This window comes from Poecilia latipinna, unplaced genomic scaffold (genome assembly GCF_001443285.1).
Source record: "Poecilia latipinna isolate Pla-1442-1.1 unplaced genomic scaffold, P_latipinna-1.0 Scaffold1110, whole genome shotgun sequence".
Taxonomy (NCBI): Eukaryota; Metazoa; Chordata; class Actinopteri; order Cyprinodontiformes; family Poeciliidae; genus Poecilia; species Poecilia latipinna.
Window position 1 is genome coordinate 15,898 of NW_015113726.1, and position 13,842 is coordinate 29,739.

Below are 13,842 nucleotides of genomic sequence, written 5' to 3' on the forward strand. Positions count from 1 at the left end.
TTCAGGGTTTAAGCCATTTGGCTTTGAGACAGCTGGATAATACAGCTGCTGTCAGTTCTGACAAGTCTCAGAAACACACACCTCTAATCTCAACCCCCTCACTCCCCTCTTTCTCCACTTCAACCATGAAAAGTGACACCAGCACAAATATTAAACATCTTCCAAGGCTTACGTATTCTTTTCTCCAACACTCCTCCTGCCCCCCAGGACCTCATTCCTCCCCCACTTCTCCTTCTCTCTTCCTCCCATCTTGTCTTGTCCTTGTCTCCTCAGAAGCCCTGGCAGCCGGATCATCTCTGTCTCTTAGTGTCAATTAAAAGTGAAATATCTGCATTTGTCAACATATCATTTGTGGTGTGCCTGTGATGCGCTGCTGATTTGTCATCCAATTCCTGACACTGGGGACGGAATGCCGAGGCGGCAGTCTCCCTCATTAGACCTGTAGCTGGTATCATGATGGCTGACACCACCAGGAAACTGCACTCCCCGCCATCTTGATGCTAATCCACCAACATAGCACGTCTGTCAGTCTTGTCACTTGCCAGCCAGCTACCCAGTCAGGTAGAGTGAGGGGCGGAGGGTGGGAAGATGCTTCATTCTCTACTTTCTGGGAGCCAGAGACAATATTTACATTTATTTGTAAAGCACAGTTTCTGTATATGGAATTTTATGAAGCCATGTGACCCAGAGTGGACATTTTGGTGTGGCGGAAATTGTAAACCGCATGAACTCTCTTTCACCAGCAGAGCTATGGCAGTGATTGGTGGTTGGGGGGCAGGCTGTCTGCCTGTCAGCAACATTACGTAACATTTAAATAGAAGGCTGGATCCAAGTATTGGAAATGGAAAAGCAGTGTAACAAAGATTCCTCTTATGTAAGGCAAAAAGCATATTCTGACTTTTTCCAGAGATGATCTTAGGGAAAGATAGGGATGTTATATATTTTTTGCTAGAGGGGTCTTTATCACAATTTCCTAAAATTAAACCTATCAAAGGGTACCTTTCTTTCTTCAAATACAAGTTTTTATTATTATAAATTATTATTACTATTTCCCCTTGTCTGATGCTAATATTTTTAAACATCTTCTTCCCAAAAACATTCTGACCTTCTTCTGTTTGTGAATTTTTCATCTGTGTTCATGTGCTTGCAAATATTTCTAGACCCTGAGAGTACGAACTGCCACTTCTAATTTTAATTAAGTTAAAACTACATTAAATTATATTATAGTTAATGATATTATATTATAGTTAGGGTTAGATGCACCGCTGTGCAACCGTAACCATCTATCACTCCAAAGCAGAAGTGCAGCCTCCTGAAAACCATCAATCCAACCACTGAAGGATAATGTTTGTCAGTTAAAGCTCTAGTTGTAAAACTCCCAAAGGAAGACGACCATCTGATGTTTTACCCAAAAGTACAGATGAGCCAAATATTCAGGAAAAAATTTGGATTGACTGATAGGAAAAAATACATTTTTATCTCAGTGGTTGGCAGGGTAAAGTTTGATTAAAAGAAAGGATACCAGATATACACCCAAACAAAATTGGACTCACTGTTCCAACACTTACAGAGTTAAGTTGAGAATTAGATGCACTCTTGACACCGTTATAAGTTTTCCTCTTTTTTTCCCACTGTGTTCTTCTCAAAACACATCCTCTCTACCACACCACATCCTATTTCTGTCCTACCCAGTTAATATAAAAGTGCATTCCTTTGTGCATCTGAGACTCCCATTCAGAGTGTCTGTTGGTTTTGGATTGGCTACTGATAGTCCATCTAATAGGTCAAGCATCACCATCATCCTCCCGTAACCAGTTACGTGGGAGTGGAGGAGTCTGGAATGCTGACATGAAGTCGGGTGCCATGTTCCACCAATCTGAAGGCAGGACTGCTTCACTTTAAAGCTTCATGCAGTACATTTCCTCCCCTATCCATTAGCTTCACTAAAATCATTGCTATTTGTTACATGCAACAATTGTAAGACAATTGCTTTACCTTTCTTCAGATAAATAAGTTTCCATATGTTTCCATATTATTTGGTAGAATTTCCCCCTTAATGTGTCTGACTTAGGTCACATATTTTGGGTCCTTCAACAAGCGTCTCACAGTTAAATCCTGAAGGTTTGGCCCGTTCCTTCTGACAGAACTTTGTCAACCGCCATGTTCTAACTTACCGGTCTAACTCTGCCTCCAAAATTGAAGAAATTCTGAGATCTATGTTTCTGGATAATGTTCATTCTGATGATGTTATTCATTATCAAAAGTCCACAAGTCCTGAATTCCCCTTTCTTTTTCTTGTGGAGTAACAGCTTCGTCCTCTCTATCTGGTGTATTCCCAGAATGCTTAAGGCACAGAAGCATTGTGTGCTGTTTTCTTGTTTTCTGTCCTTTTATGGACAGAAAACAAGAAATGTTTGACTAACCTAAAAATGTGACATTTTTACAATTGCATAAGATAAAAGCATTAATACTTGTTAAATTCGCTGTTTTTTTTGTTTTTGTTTTTTTACTTTAGCTGTGAAAACACAAATAAAAACACACATATGTGCTTGACAACCATATTTTTCTATTTACACAAACATAAAACATATAGAAACTATCAATGTTAAACGTATGCATCTTCATAAAGACAGGTTCAGTCAGTGCATATGAAGAGTTGTCTTCCAGAAGGACATCTTTGAACACAATGGGCATGACATCAGATCAACACATACAAAGTCAAAGCCAAAGAAACGCTGACACATGTAGGCTAAGTTAAAATCAGTGAACCTGGAGGCTCTTGCTGCACAGCTTCAGGGAGCTACTATTTCCTGTGTCGCATAAAAGTGAAACTAATAGGAACCGTTTCATAGAAACTGCATTTTTACCGAAGCTGAGCATATTACAAGTTTAAATGATTCAGTGCATGATCACAACCATTCTGAAAATACATGCTTTTATCTTTTGAATAATAGTGCATAATAACATGTCAATATTGTAAGATCTGAGGAGTGCTAAGCGCGCCTCAGTCTGCCAGTCAATCTGAACACAGAGGATCCATACAGCATCATGGGACACATCAGTTTCTTGGATTCAGAAAAAACATCAAGGCACATATCATTGTTGCACCATGAACATATATGTTTTTCTATTTTCAAATTTTATAATGTTATTTCATCAGTATAGGAATGAGATTTGCAGACATTAGTTCACTTGATAAAATTAGCCCAACAATTACTTTTTGCAAAATAAGCCAACACAGATTTATGTCAGTAATAAATAGCAAATTACTCTCATAATTTGACATTAATATTAATTTGAAGTTTGTTTCTCTGTATTTCCTTTCTGGCTTCTGATTGCTGTTTACCTGATCCAGTTAAGATGCAACACCTCCTGATGATTTTCCACAGTTAAGCTGCAACTCTAAAAACTAATATGCAACCATAGATTATGGAAATTATAGATGCTCAGCAATGTTCTTCTCAGCAACATTCTTAGCAATGTTAAAAAGAAACTGAGTGATAGAGAAAAAAACTCAACAGCAAAATACAGTTTGGCCTGGCTGTACATATATTACATGAATACATATTTACTTTGTAGCAAGAAATCATCTAGACATAAAAAATACATCAAACACCTCAATTCCAACCATCTTCCCTTTTGCAAGAGAAGATGGCTTGAACAGGAAATGTAAAAAAACACACATCCTTTCATGTTTAGATTCAACAGCATTTTCTTTTTTTAACCAGATTTTTGGCATTTTGCTTCATTCTGTCTGAAACTACTCCCATATGCAATCATCTTATGTCACATTTAATTCACGTAAAACACCATTTACATTAACAACTTCAAAAACTAGACATTTGTATGATAAAACAATGTCCAATGCATTTAGGTTGATTTGTTAACACCTGGGTTCACCAGCCACAGTGCTGCTCTTACTTCATCCCATCACACATAATTCTGCCTTTTGTTTTTCCATCATTATATAAGGAATTTCTTCTGCAGAAACTAATTATTCATAACATAAGATGAGGGTAGTGTGTTAGACTGACTTTCAAATAAGCAACTTTCAGTATTTCAAAAGCAACTCTGAATGATTTTGAGAAATTAGCAGCACCAGAGAACAGAAGAAAAAGGCAAGCAAGTTTTTGGGTTTTTCTGGGTACAGAGACCTACAGGAGCATGTTGAAATCATTTCTTAATATTACCAAGTAGCTAATATAATTCATCTTGTACTAATACAATGCCTGTCAAATGCTGTTTTTTTTTTTCTTTTTTTTTTAGAAATGTAAAGTATTAATAAGTAGTCAGTATATGACCTGGAGGAGGTAGCGGTCAGTTTGTCCTCTGTGCTATGAGCTGGACCAGATTAATACCAGGTCTCAACATCTAAAGTATTTCCTAATACAGTAGTATTAGGAAATACATTACATCTCTTTTTAATAGAATAGTTTAGCTTTTCACGCATTTTTCAACCAATTCACCAGCCAAAGTTTTGCTACAATTTTAAGTCCTTGTAAGATGAAAGTTCAACGAACCTCCCATTGACTGAAGCAGGATATCTTCCTGCTGTATTTTTAATAACCCACAAGCTACTTCTGAAGTTGTTTTTCTTGTTGTATTTTTATGGATTGGATCAAAGCAATGATGCATAAATCATCTGTTAGATTTCAAAGTGACAAGGTGCAAAAATACCAAATAAAATATTTGTTCAGTCTCCAGCATATTTTGACATTGATCATATTCCTAGCTGGTTCTCCAAACCCAGGTTTCCCAGGCTTCTGTTCACTGTAAGAAAGATTAAAACTAAGACTGAGCCCTGCTGGACCCCTTACCCTGCTGCCTTTTCTCAGCTCTGTGTTTTGTAACAGCGTCCTGATCACATTCCTCTCATGCAGTGGAAGGCTGTCTGGTTCTTCAAATAGATCGTTTTTTCAGAGGCACGCTTCAAAGTGTAGCTTGAAAATCTTCAAGTTTCACAGAATTTTTCCACTGTCATTACATGTAGTAATGTGGTGTACTTCGTCATGGCATTATCACACCACAAGTATTCTTTATTAAAGTAGATTATTTTCCCTACAAAATCAGCCTATTTGGAATTAATAACAGTATTTTCTGTCTAATTAACAGTGATATATTTTCTTCTCTGGCCATGCCAGTTGTTTCCCTATTACGAAGTCATCATGAATAATGTTCGCGTCTCAAATTGCTGAACACACAAACGTACACAACTATGATTTGATTAAACTTAAATCCCCTTTTTGAGCTTTTTCTGACCACAGCAACCACATTTTTAAATAAATACTTCAAATATACGCATGAAAATATAGAAAAAGGTTCAGTGACTTCAACTTGAGCAGTTTAGACACACATACAATCCAAAACACAAAAATGAGGACAAATACTCAAAGTAAGTAGAAAAAGAATAATAGGTAGCACGGTTAGCCTATTGAACTCTACAGTGTTTACTAAATAAATAACACAGCTCAGGATGTCCCAGTCCAATCCCAGGTATTATCTCAGGATCCTGATCACATTTTGACATGTTCAGTGTACCTTTTGCTTTTTGTTTGCTTGTCATTTTGCCTTAGTTGCATTCTGCATAGTAACTTTTTTGATTATCATTGCAGATTTTCTTGAGCATGTCTCTTAAAGCTGTATTATGGTTTCTGCGTAATTTTGGGGGAGGTTATGCTTAGAATCTGAATATTTTTTCATGCTTTTTGCCCATTTTTGTGTCATGTGATCTGCTTTGTGTGCTAAGTTCAGAAAAGTTTCAGTGCAGGAGACAGAAACACCTGTCTGCAGTTTCTGAAGCAGGAGAAGTACATTCTGAATTCTCTCTATCAACTGAAACTGCAACAAAATGCACTGTGAGCTAATTTATAGAGTGATAATGGTGACCAAGGATGCTAATGTTAGCCAACCAATCCAGCAACACACTCCATGGAATTGAGTTTATTGAAGACAGATGCATGTGTCTTCAATGCATCTGTAGATTATTTAGATGTACGAATATATAGCTTTACATTTCCAAGTTGTCACAACATTATAGCACTTTGTTTCACATTGTTAACCTGTGTTAGAGCATCACAAAGTATTTGCAGTGTTTATTTTAACCAGATGGGAACTGGGCTGATACCTGATCTTAAATGATTGGGACATCCCTACATGCAGCAGTAAGACTTTGTCTTTCCAAGCCTAGATGGACGTCCACCAGGCTTAGAAAGATATTTCAATTGTGAGGCAAAATTCTACCATGTGAACTATAAAATCATTCACACAGAATGATTTTATCCTCAAAGCTTTAGGCAAAATATCTCATCTGAAAAAAAATGCAGAAGAAAAGAAGGATGAGTTGACCAGGGACAAGAAAATAGTTCAAATGATTTTGCTTGTCTAAACAGCTGCCAGGACGTGTCAGTTAAATAGACTGTTGTGCAAATTTCACATTATGTAAAATATATGGAGAAACTTATTTCCCCTCAACAGCCGCATTCCTTATTCTTCTTTATCATTGTTGGAATTAGCAGAAAAAGGTTTTTCCTTTGTTAACCATTTAATGACGAATCCAGTGTCACTAGTTACTCCAGGCAGTTATGACATCTTCCACTGTCTCTTATTTTTTGTTAAAGCAGTATGATACTGCTAAATATATTCCTGGGCTTGATATGCATCCTTTGGATGCAAGATAGCGAGGTGGTAACATAAGGCTTTAGATCAGCCTCTCCTCTGGTGGCACTTTGAGCACACTGCCCATTTCCAGCCTGGCACCGGCCACCTCCTGAGAGCTGGGGCTGTATGTACCCTCCGACTGCCGCTTCTTCCTTGCTGTCATGATCAGGAAAAAAACAGTCAGGATGGCTAAGAGCACACACAGGGTGGTCAGGGGGATGGTGACTGCCAGCCAGGGAACTCGTTCCTTATGCTCTCCTTTCTGCAAGAACAGCACAGAGTAATATTTAGAACTAGTTAAAATAATTTCAGCTCTAGCTTTCATCTGCAGGTGGCAGTTTTAATTATTAAGTGTTTATGAAAGTTTATCCTAGCCAAGCAATGTTTCGATCAGAATAGCAAGAATAGCTTTGTTACACAATTCGAGCTGATTTTGTTAATTTTCCAGTTCAGGCGATACCTGCTTTTCCTCCAAATGCAAACAGTTCATAATAACTATTTACAGTCATTATGATTTTAGTCATGACTTTAGTGTCATCAGACCACAGAACGTGTCCCTAAAAATGAATGTTTTTGTCCTTGTGTGGATTTCCAAAGTGCAGTCTGGCTTTAGATGTTTATTGTGAAGTAAAGACTTCTGCACTGACTGAAAGGCCTTTCAGCACACAGGACCCGTTTGCATGTACCGCCATGCTGCAGCATTGCAGAGAAAACCACTGTAACACTTCAACAAGCAGCAATTTGTACAATATTGTTTGCAGCTAGACGTGCTGCATAGAACAACTCAACCAAATGCCACACAAGGAAAAGCTCGCTAGCTAGCCAGCCAGGTAGCATAACAGTCTGTTACATTATAGCTATGAGAGTCTCTGTCGCTATGGTAAGCCCCCATCTCAGCAGAAAACATATGTTGGTATACCTATAATTTTTCCTATCATGGCCGTCGGCTTTGACCTTGGGCACCAGTAGTGCTAGTGGATCAGTTAAGTCAAACAGCCAGTCATCACTTAAACAGGCATTTTCTCAAGGCACTGCATATGACTGCAAAAGCAAGCAAAGGAGTGACATTACGAACACATTAACGATTCACCTATTCAAGGACATGGTCCCACTACAAACAGGTGAAAGAATGGGTTCAGAATTCAGGATGGATTCAAGGTACTCTGTCCAAACATTTTACCAAGAACACAACAACTGAACACAACACACTTTTCAAGTATTTATAATGTTATGATGTGCATTTATAATGTTTATAGAACCATCTTACAATACTTTGTTTTGAAAAGGAAGCAGTGTTAGAGTTTCATAACTCTGCACTCCCTGGAGGTTGAGGCATTGTGACTTTAAACAAGACCTTTATTCAAAGCAACATTAGGCATCATCCTTAGCCGGGTATGTCAAAATTTTAAACTTCAGTCTCTGAACATGAATGAAAGTGACTCAGCTTACAGAATGCGTCCAACTTACATTGCTCTCACACAGTTTGCCACTGAAGCCTGGGACACAAACACACTGGAAGTGGTTGAGTCGGTTCAGACAGGTGGCTCCATTTTGACACGGACTGGATTCACATTCATCTATTTCCGTCTCGCACCTGAAACACATCAGAAGGTTTTTCTAAAATGCTGACAGTTTGGAGGCTATCACACACGCAAACACGCACACTCACACACATACTTTTTTGCTTGCCATGCTATCTTTGTGGAGATTTTCCACTGACTTCCATTCATTTCTACAGCCTAACCCTTACCAAAAGCTAAATCTAACCCTTAACCTAAAAACAGCATTTCCCTTTGTGGGGACCAGGCTTCGGCCCACAAGGAGCAGTGAGTCTCCACAATGTGTCAGAAAAATGGTCCCCACAATGGATCGAATATATGATACACACGCTCCTTAAACGGGCATATATCAGAAACACACTGTGCGAAGTGGTGAGTGGTGGCGCAGTTCTAGTCTGAAGGTCTTACCTGACGCCGGTGTATCCAGGTTTGCAGGTGCAGTTGCCTCCTATGCAGACTCCACCATTGAGACAATCTTTGCTTTCATCACAAGCTACTGGAGGGAAACGCCATCTATTAGAAATATACAAATGCACAATTTATTTCCAATGACACCTTAGTAAATATAAAAACACAATTTTTTTTTCACCAACAAATTTGTTGGATGATATCAAAAAATAATGGAAACTACAATCACTTGTAGTTTGTAAATAGATCACCAGTTCATCATAGTACATCATGGACATTCTATAGTATGAACACTAAAACTTCATATTAATGGATGATTCAGAGTGGCTAATTGTTCTAACATGCTATCCAGCACACAAATGTCTGATGGTATTCTAGCATCCACAAATCAAGGCTGGGCAGTCATAGTAGTTCGGCAGGCTAAAGTTGCTTTAACCTTGTCTGGGGTATACCTAATAAAGTGACAGTTAGCAAGTGTAGTGATGTAGTGCCATAGTTCTATTTTATAGCTCAAGAAGGCTAATAGTATTTAGCTGCATGTGTACATGTTTCTTTCACATGTGTTTACATATTTCTCAATTTCAAACATGATAAAACAACAATAAGCCAGTAGCCCAAACTGTGAAAAAGTAAAATTAAATGAGATATAAAGAATTTGTAGAGCAACTCATTTTCCTGTGGCTGTTGTATGGCTAGTACAACATCTACATGCAGGATACAGAATGTAACAGTGGATTTTTTTTTTTTTTTTTTTTTTTTTTTTTAACCACTAACTGAGTCAATATGCAGATATCTCTAAATGTTACATTAAACAGTGCACTCACTGGCAGCGTGTGCCCTTGTACCCAGGAGGACATGAACATGTATGAGTACCAGCAATTTCTTCACAGACTCCTCCGTTAACACAGCTGAACTCCAGGCAGTTATCCACTTCGTTCTGGCAGTTCATCCCATCATATCCAGGATCACATGTACACTGGTAATCTGCCATGAGGTCTGTGCAGGAACCATAGACACAGGGATCTGAAGAGCACTCGTTTATCTCCTTCTCACACAGGTTGCCTTCCCATCCAGGGCTACAGCTGCAGTTAAACTCATTAAACTGGTCCTGACAGAGTCCCTGGTTAAGGCAGGGCTGGGAATCACAAACTGGTGCACCTTGACATCCAATGATTGGCTGAAGTCCACTGATCATGGAGAACCGGCTTCGCTGAGGGGCATCTGGTACCTTTTGAAGAGGCAGGTAGACACCACCTATTCTCACTTCCCGCAAACAACCAGTGTAGTTTTCTGCCAGCCAAACGTTGCTGTTATTCATGAAGTTGAGATATCTTCCAACCCCAAAGCTGCCACCAGCTTTCTGCCCATCCACTGTGAGTTGCCAACGAGACACTGAAAAGAGAGGGTTGACCATACTGAACTGGATCTGGTGCCATGCCCCGTCTGCAATGATCCTGTCACTCATAAAGGCCAGCAGTTCTTCACCTGGCCCACTGTCCAGCTTGACCAGCAGGCTAGAATTTAATAAACCCAAACAAAAAACCTCTTCTCTGCCTTGAGAACGCAACAAGATCCCATTTTTATCCCGTGTCCGTATGGTCATGGTGATGTTGGTCACAGGGTTCAGCAGGGAGCCATTGGCAACAAACTGAAGAGAATTGTGCTGAAAAACAGCTTCTGTTAAACCTGTAAGAAAATCACATGTTGGTAGCAAGTCAGTTCGCAGTTTCTTTCAAAAAAGATCTTTGCAAATGTGTTCCAAATAAATGTATTAATAAAATCAGCCATGTTGTGTTTTTACGACAACATGGTTGATTTAATAGGTAACATGAGAAAACTATCGCTCCTCACATTCGTAGCCATCTGTTAGACCCACACAGATTGCTCCCTCAAAACATGGCTTCTCAATGCACCACAAGCGGGTTTCACACAGCCGGCCGGAGAAGTTACTGGGGCACACACACATGAAGTCATTCCAAGTGACCTGACATTGTCCGTTATTTAAACAGTGGTTATCCTGTGAACAGAACACAGATTGAGGGATTAAATGATCAGCAGTAGAATCTCTCACCTGTTGAACCTACCTCAATAAAAGCTGTGCAAGGGTGAACTTTCAGATCAACGGACACCACATTCAAACACAGTTAGGGTAAAATGAAATGTAACATACTGAGTCAAAAGGGTTTTTCTAGGCCCTTTATCTTAAAAAGTGTAAAGGGCCATACACACATTACAAAGCACAAGATTCCAACTTAAATAGCAGGTGGAGAATCAGTGTTTGTATCTGCATCTGTACTCAACCATAAAAAGAAGGGAACAATCAGGAATTAACATGTGAGTCATATAATAAAGTAATATTAAATAAAACTTCTCCACTGTTGTTCATCCACTGTTTGTTGTGGAGTTTAGTTAGCCTTTAAAATGGATAGCTTTACTTCTCTTTTACCTTGCATGTGTTGTCACTGCGACAGCCTTGAAGCACATTCACCATGGTGGATTGGTAAGGCTCCAAACCCTCCAGATGATCCCCAAAACTCATTTGTTTGTCATCTAGCCGGATGTCCTGAAGGCAGCCCTTGAAGTTCCCACCCCAGGCATTCATGTTCCTGCCTGCAGGGAGCCCTCCAACAAATGCCACATCTCCTGCTTCTACGCTCAGGTTGCCTAAGGCACGGTGGTTCCCCGCTTTAGGAAAAACCACATGGCCATTGATAATCTTTATGGTCACTAAATGATTCTTTCCATCAGTGACTTGCTTAGCCTCAGACAGCAGAGTTGTGTGAGGACTGTAGATGGCAACAGTGCTTTCCTTCAGATAGACCGTCAGATAGGACTTTCCCTCTCGGTGGAACTGCAGGAGCAGGCCGCTGTGTTTTAGGGAACGCATTAAAAAGGAAATGGTGAAGTTTTCTCCATGGCTGTTTGAAATGTTGACAGAAGAGTAGCTGCTGGTGTTCTCATGGCCAAAGGTCCATGACTGGTATTCTGAGTTGGGAGTGGAAAAGAGAAAAGTGCAACTATATTATTTAAATTATTATTTATTATTTATAAATTATTTATTATTTATATTATTAAAATAATGGCAAAATGGCCACATATATAAATTGGACAAGTAAAACACCTAAAAGGTTCCACAGTTCGCATTGTACAGTTTCAGACAGAGCTTTACATCCAGTTGTTATGATCAGGAATGTGACCATAATTCTGGGTTTCCAGTTACACATATGAATGTCTGTTTCAGGATGGAAAGATCACACAGCATACAACTGTAATGATTTAAAGAAACAAGAATTTGACAATATTCTGGATATTTCCATCCCAAATAAGTTCAAAATTTTACATAGAGGTTCAAATATATACATCCTCAATAGTTAAAATCCTTTAGGAGGTTATGCCACAGCCACATGTTTTTTTGCAGCCATCAACAAGATTCTGAAAAGAATTATGACTAGATATTTGGCAGCCATGTCTTAAAGCTATAACCATTCAAAAACTGGCTCTGGTGTGAATAATTATATAGTAGAAACAGAAAATAGTTTGGTTTGAAAGCATAAAACATCCTGGTGTTCATGGTCAACAATTCAGGAATCACAAAGAGTCAAACAAATTGTTTAAATAAAAGAAATCAGAATGGCAATGATGAGTGTTTGTAAATTTCTGTCTGAAACTGTATATAACTTTAGAACAGTAAAGGAATCTGGGTCATTAGGAAGTAAAAGGCACCAATCAATGTCACTTTAAATTTAACTGAGAAAAGCTTTAAGTAAAAGAAAAATGATCCATGCAGATACTTGTGTCATTTCACACGTCTGCCTTTGTGTACAAACATCTGACAAATACTCACTATTTTAACTACAGATAAGTCATCCAACAAACCATACACATTATTTTCATTAACAAAACAAGTCTTTGTAAATATGTGAACTATTACCTTTTTCACAGCGGCTGCCATAATATGGCCGATGACACACACAGTTTGCATGAACCCACATGTCCACACACTGCCCTCGCTCCAAGCAGACGCCCTCAGAGCACCAGTCCCTTTTGGAACATCCGAGTTCCAAGCCCTTGTTTTCCTCCCTGATGAGGTCCTGAGGTAGCAGCAGTGTGTGGTCAACTTTAAGGTCTTCCATACAGCCAATGAACCCCTTCCCATTGGATAAGTGAGAAGAGTAATTCCGAGGTATTCCTCCTATATAGAGCTGTTGGAAAAATCTAGGCTGGAGGAAAATCAGATGGTTGTGACCTTCATTCCTCACTTGGCATTCTTCCTTACAACTAGGACCTGTCACAGTCATAACCAACCCATCATTCATGGTTACAGTCACCTGATGCCATTCTCCATCATTGACTGGGATGGGGTAAACTACCTTCAGTACCTTCCCTGAGCTCAGCGTAGCCTGCAGAGTGCCGTCAACAAGCTCCAGGGAGAGGAAATGCTCCATGGTGCCCCGGTAGTACAGCAGCATGTTGGGTAGAGTACTCCTGAAACGAAGCTGCATGTGGAGTGCTTGGATTTTTTCGGCAGCCTCTCGTTTCGTCTTGTTCCTGAAAACAGGCAGCTGCATGAGAACATAGCCCTCTATGTTGAAGGAGAAGGTGGTTAGGGTGTTGCAGCGTTCTCCGCCCCAGCCAGGGGAGCACATGCAGATGTAACTGTGACCTCCGGCAACGTTTAATATGGGGAGGCAAGTTGCCCCATGCTGACACTGGTGCTGCTGGCAGCCGAGCAGCTTCACGTCACAGTCACGCCCCCCCCAGGGTTCCTGATCCCGCTCTGTCGTGGGGCAGTGACACCTGTAGGAGTTGGCAGCATCTTCACACGTGGCTCCATTCTGGCAGGGATTGCTGTCACACTCATTGATGTCAACCTCGCAGAGAACACCTTAATGAAGAAAGCACTAATGTTAATGTTGCTCATAAAAATCTCATTGAGAAGCATTAACAGGGTATCTTTAGGTAAAACTGTAAAGTCTAACTACAAATCAACAACAATATTGTGTCTAGGAAGTCAATTACCATAGACAAATACAGATAATCAGGCAGTTCTGGTTAGTGTAAGGCATCCATTGTCCAAATAATATGAATATGAGGAAATGAAATGATAGACATTACTAGGATTAGTAATCCAATTAAATCTTTTTTTTTTTTTTTTTTTTTTTTTTAAAAAAACCCCCAGCCTAACAAAGAAAACCCTACCTAAAGTACCAAAAAACCA

At 39.4% G+C, this 13,842-nt stretch overlaps 1 protein-coding gene across 2 annotated transcripts in view; it reads right to left on the reverse strand.

Moving 5' to 3' along the window:
- Window positions 1-2,546: 2,546 nt before the first annotated feature.
- The window catches only part of LOC106959700 (protein crumbs homolog 1-like), a 34,974-nt gene continuing 23,678 nt past the window's right edge, over window positions 2,547-13,842 (reverse strand). For both annotated transcript variants that reach the window (XM_015052449.1, XM_015052450.1), the window contains 7 exons: window positions 12,556-13,509; window positions 11,071-11,609; window positions 10,476-10,641; window positions 9,449-10,310; window positions 8,625-8,729; window positions 8,125-8,251; window positions 2,547-6,919 (listed from right to left, as the gene is read on the reverse strand). In XM_015052449.1, coding sequence (XP_014907935.1) covers window positions 6,698-6,919; window positions 8,125-8,251; window positions 8,625-8,729; window positions 9,449-10,310; window positions 10,476-10,641; window positions 11,071-11,609; window positions 12,556-13,509 — 2,975 coding nt within the window. In that variant the 3' untranslated portion in view covers window positions 2,547-6,697. The remainder of the gene's footprint in view (window positions 6,920-8,124; window positions 8,252-8,624; window positions 8,730-9,448; window positions 10,311-10,475; window positions 10,642-11,070; window positions 11,610-12,555; window positions 13,510-13,842) is intronic.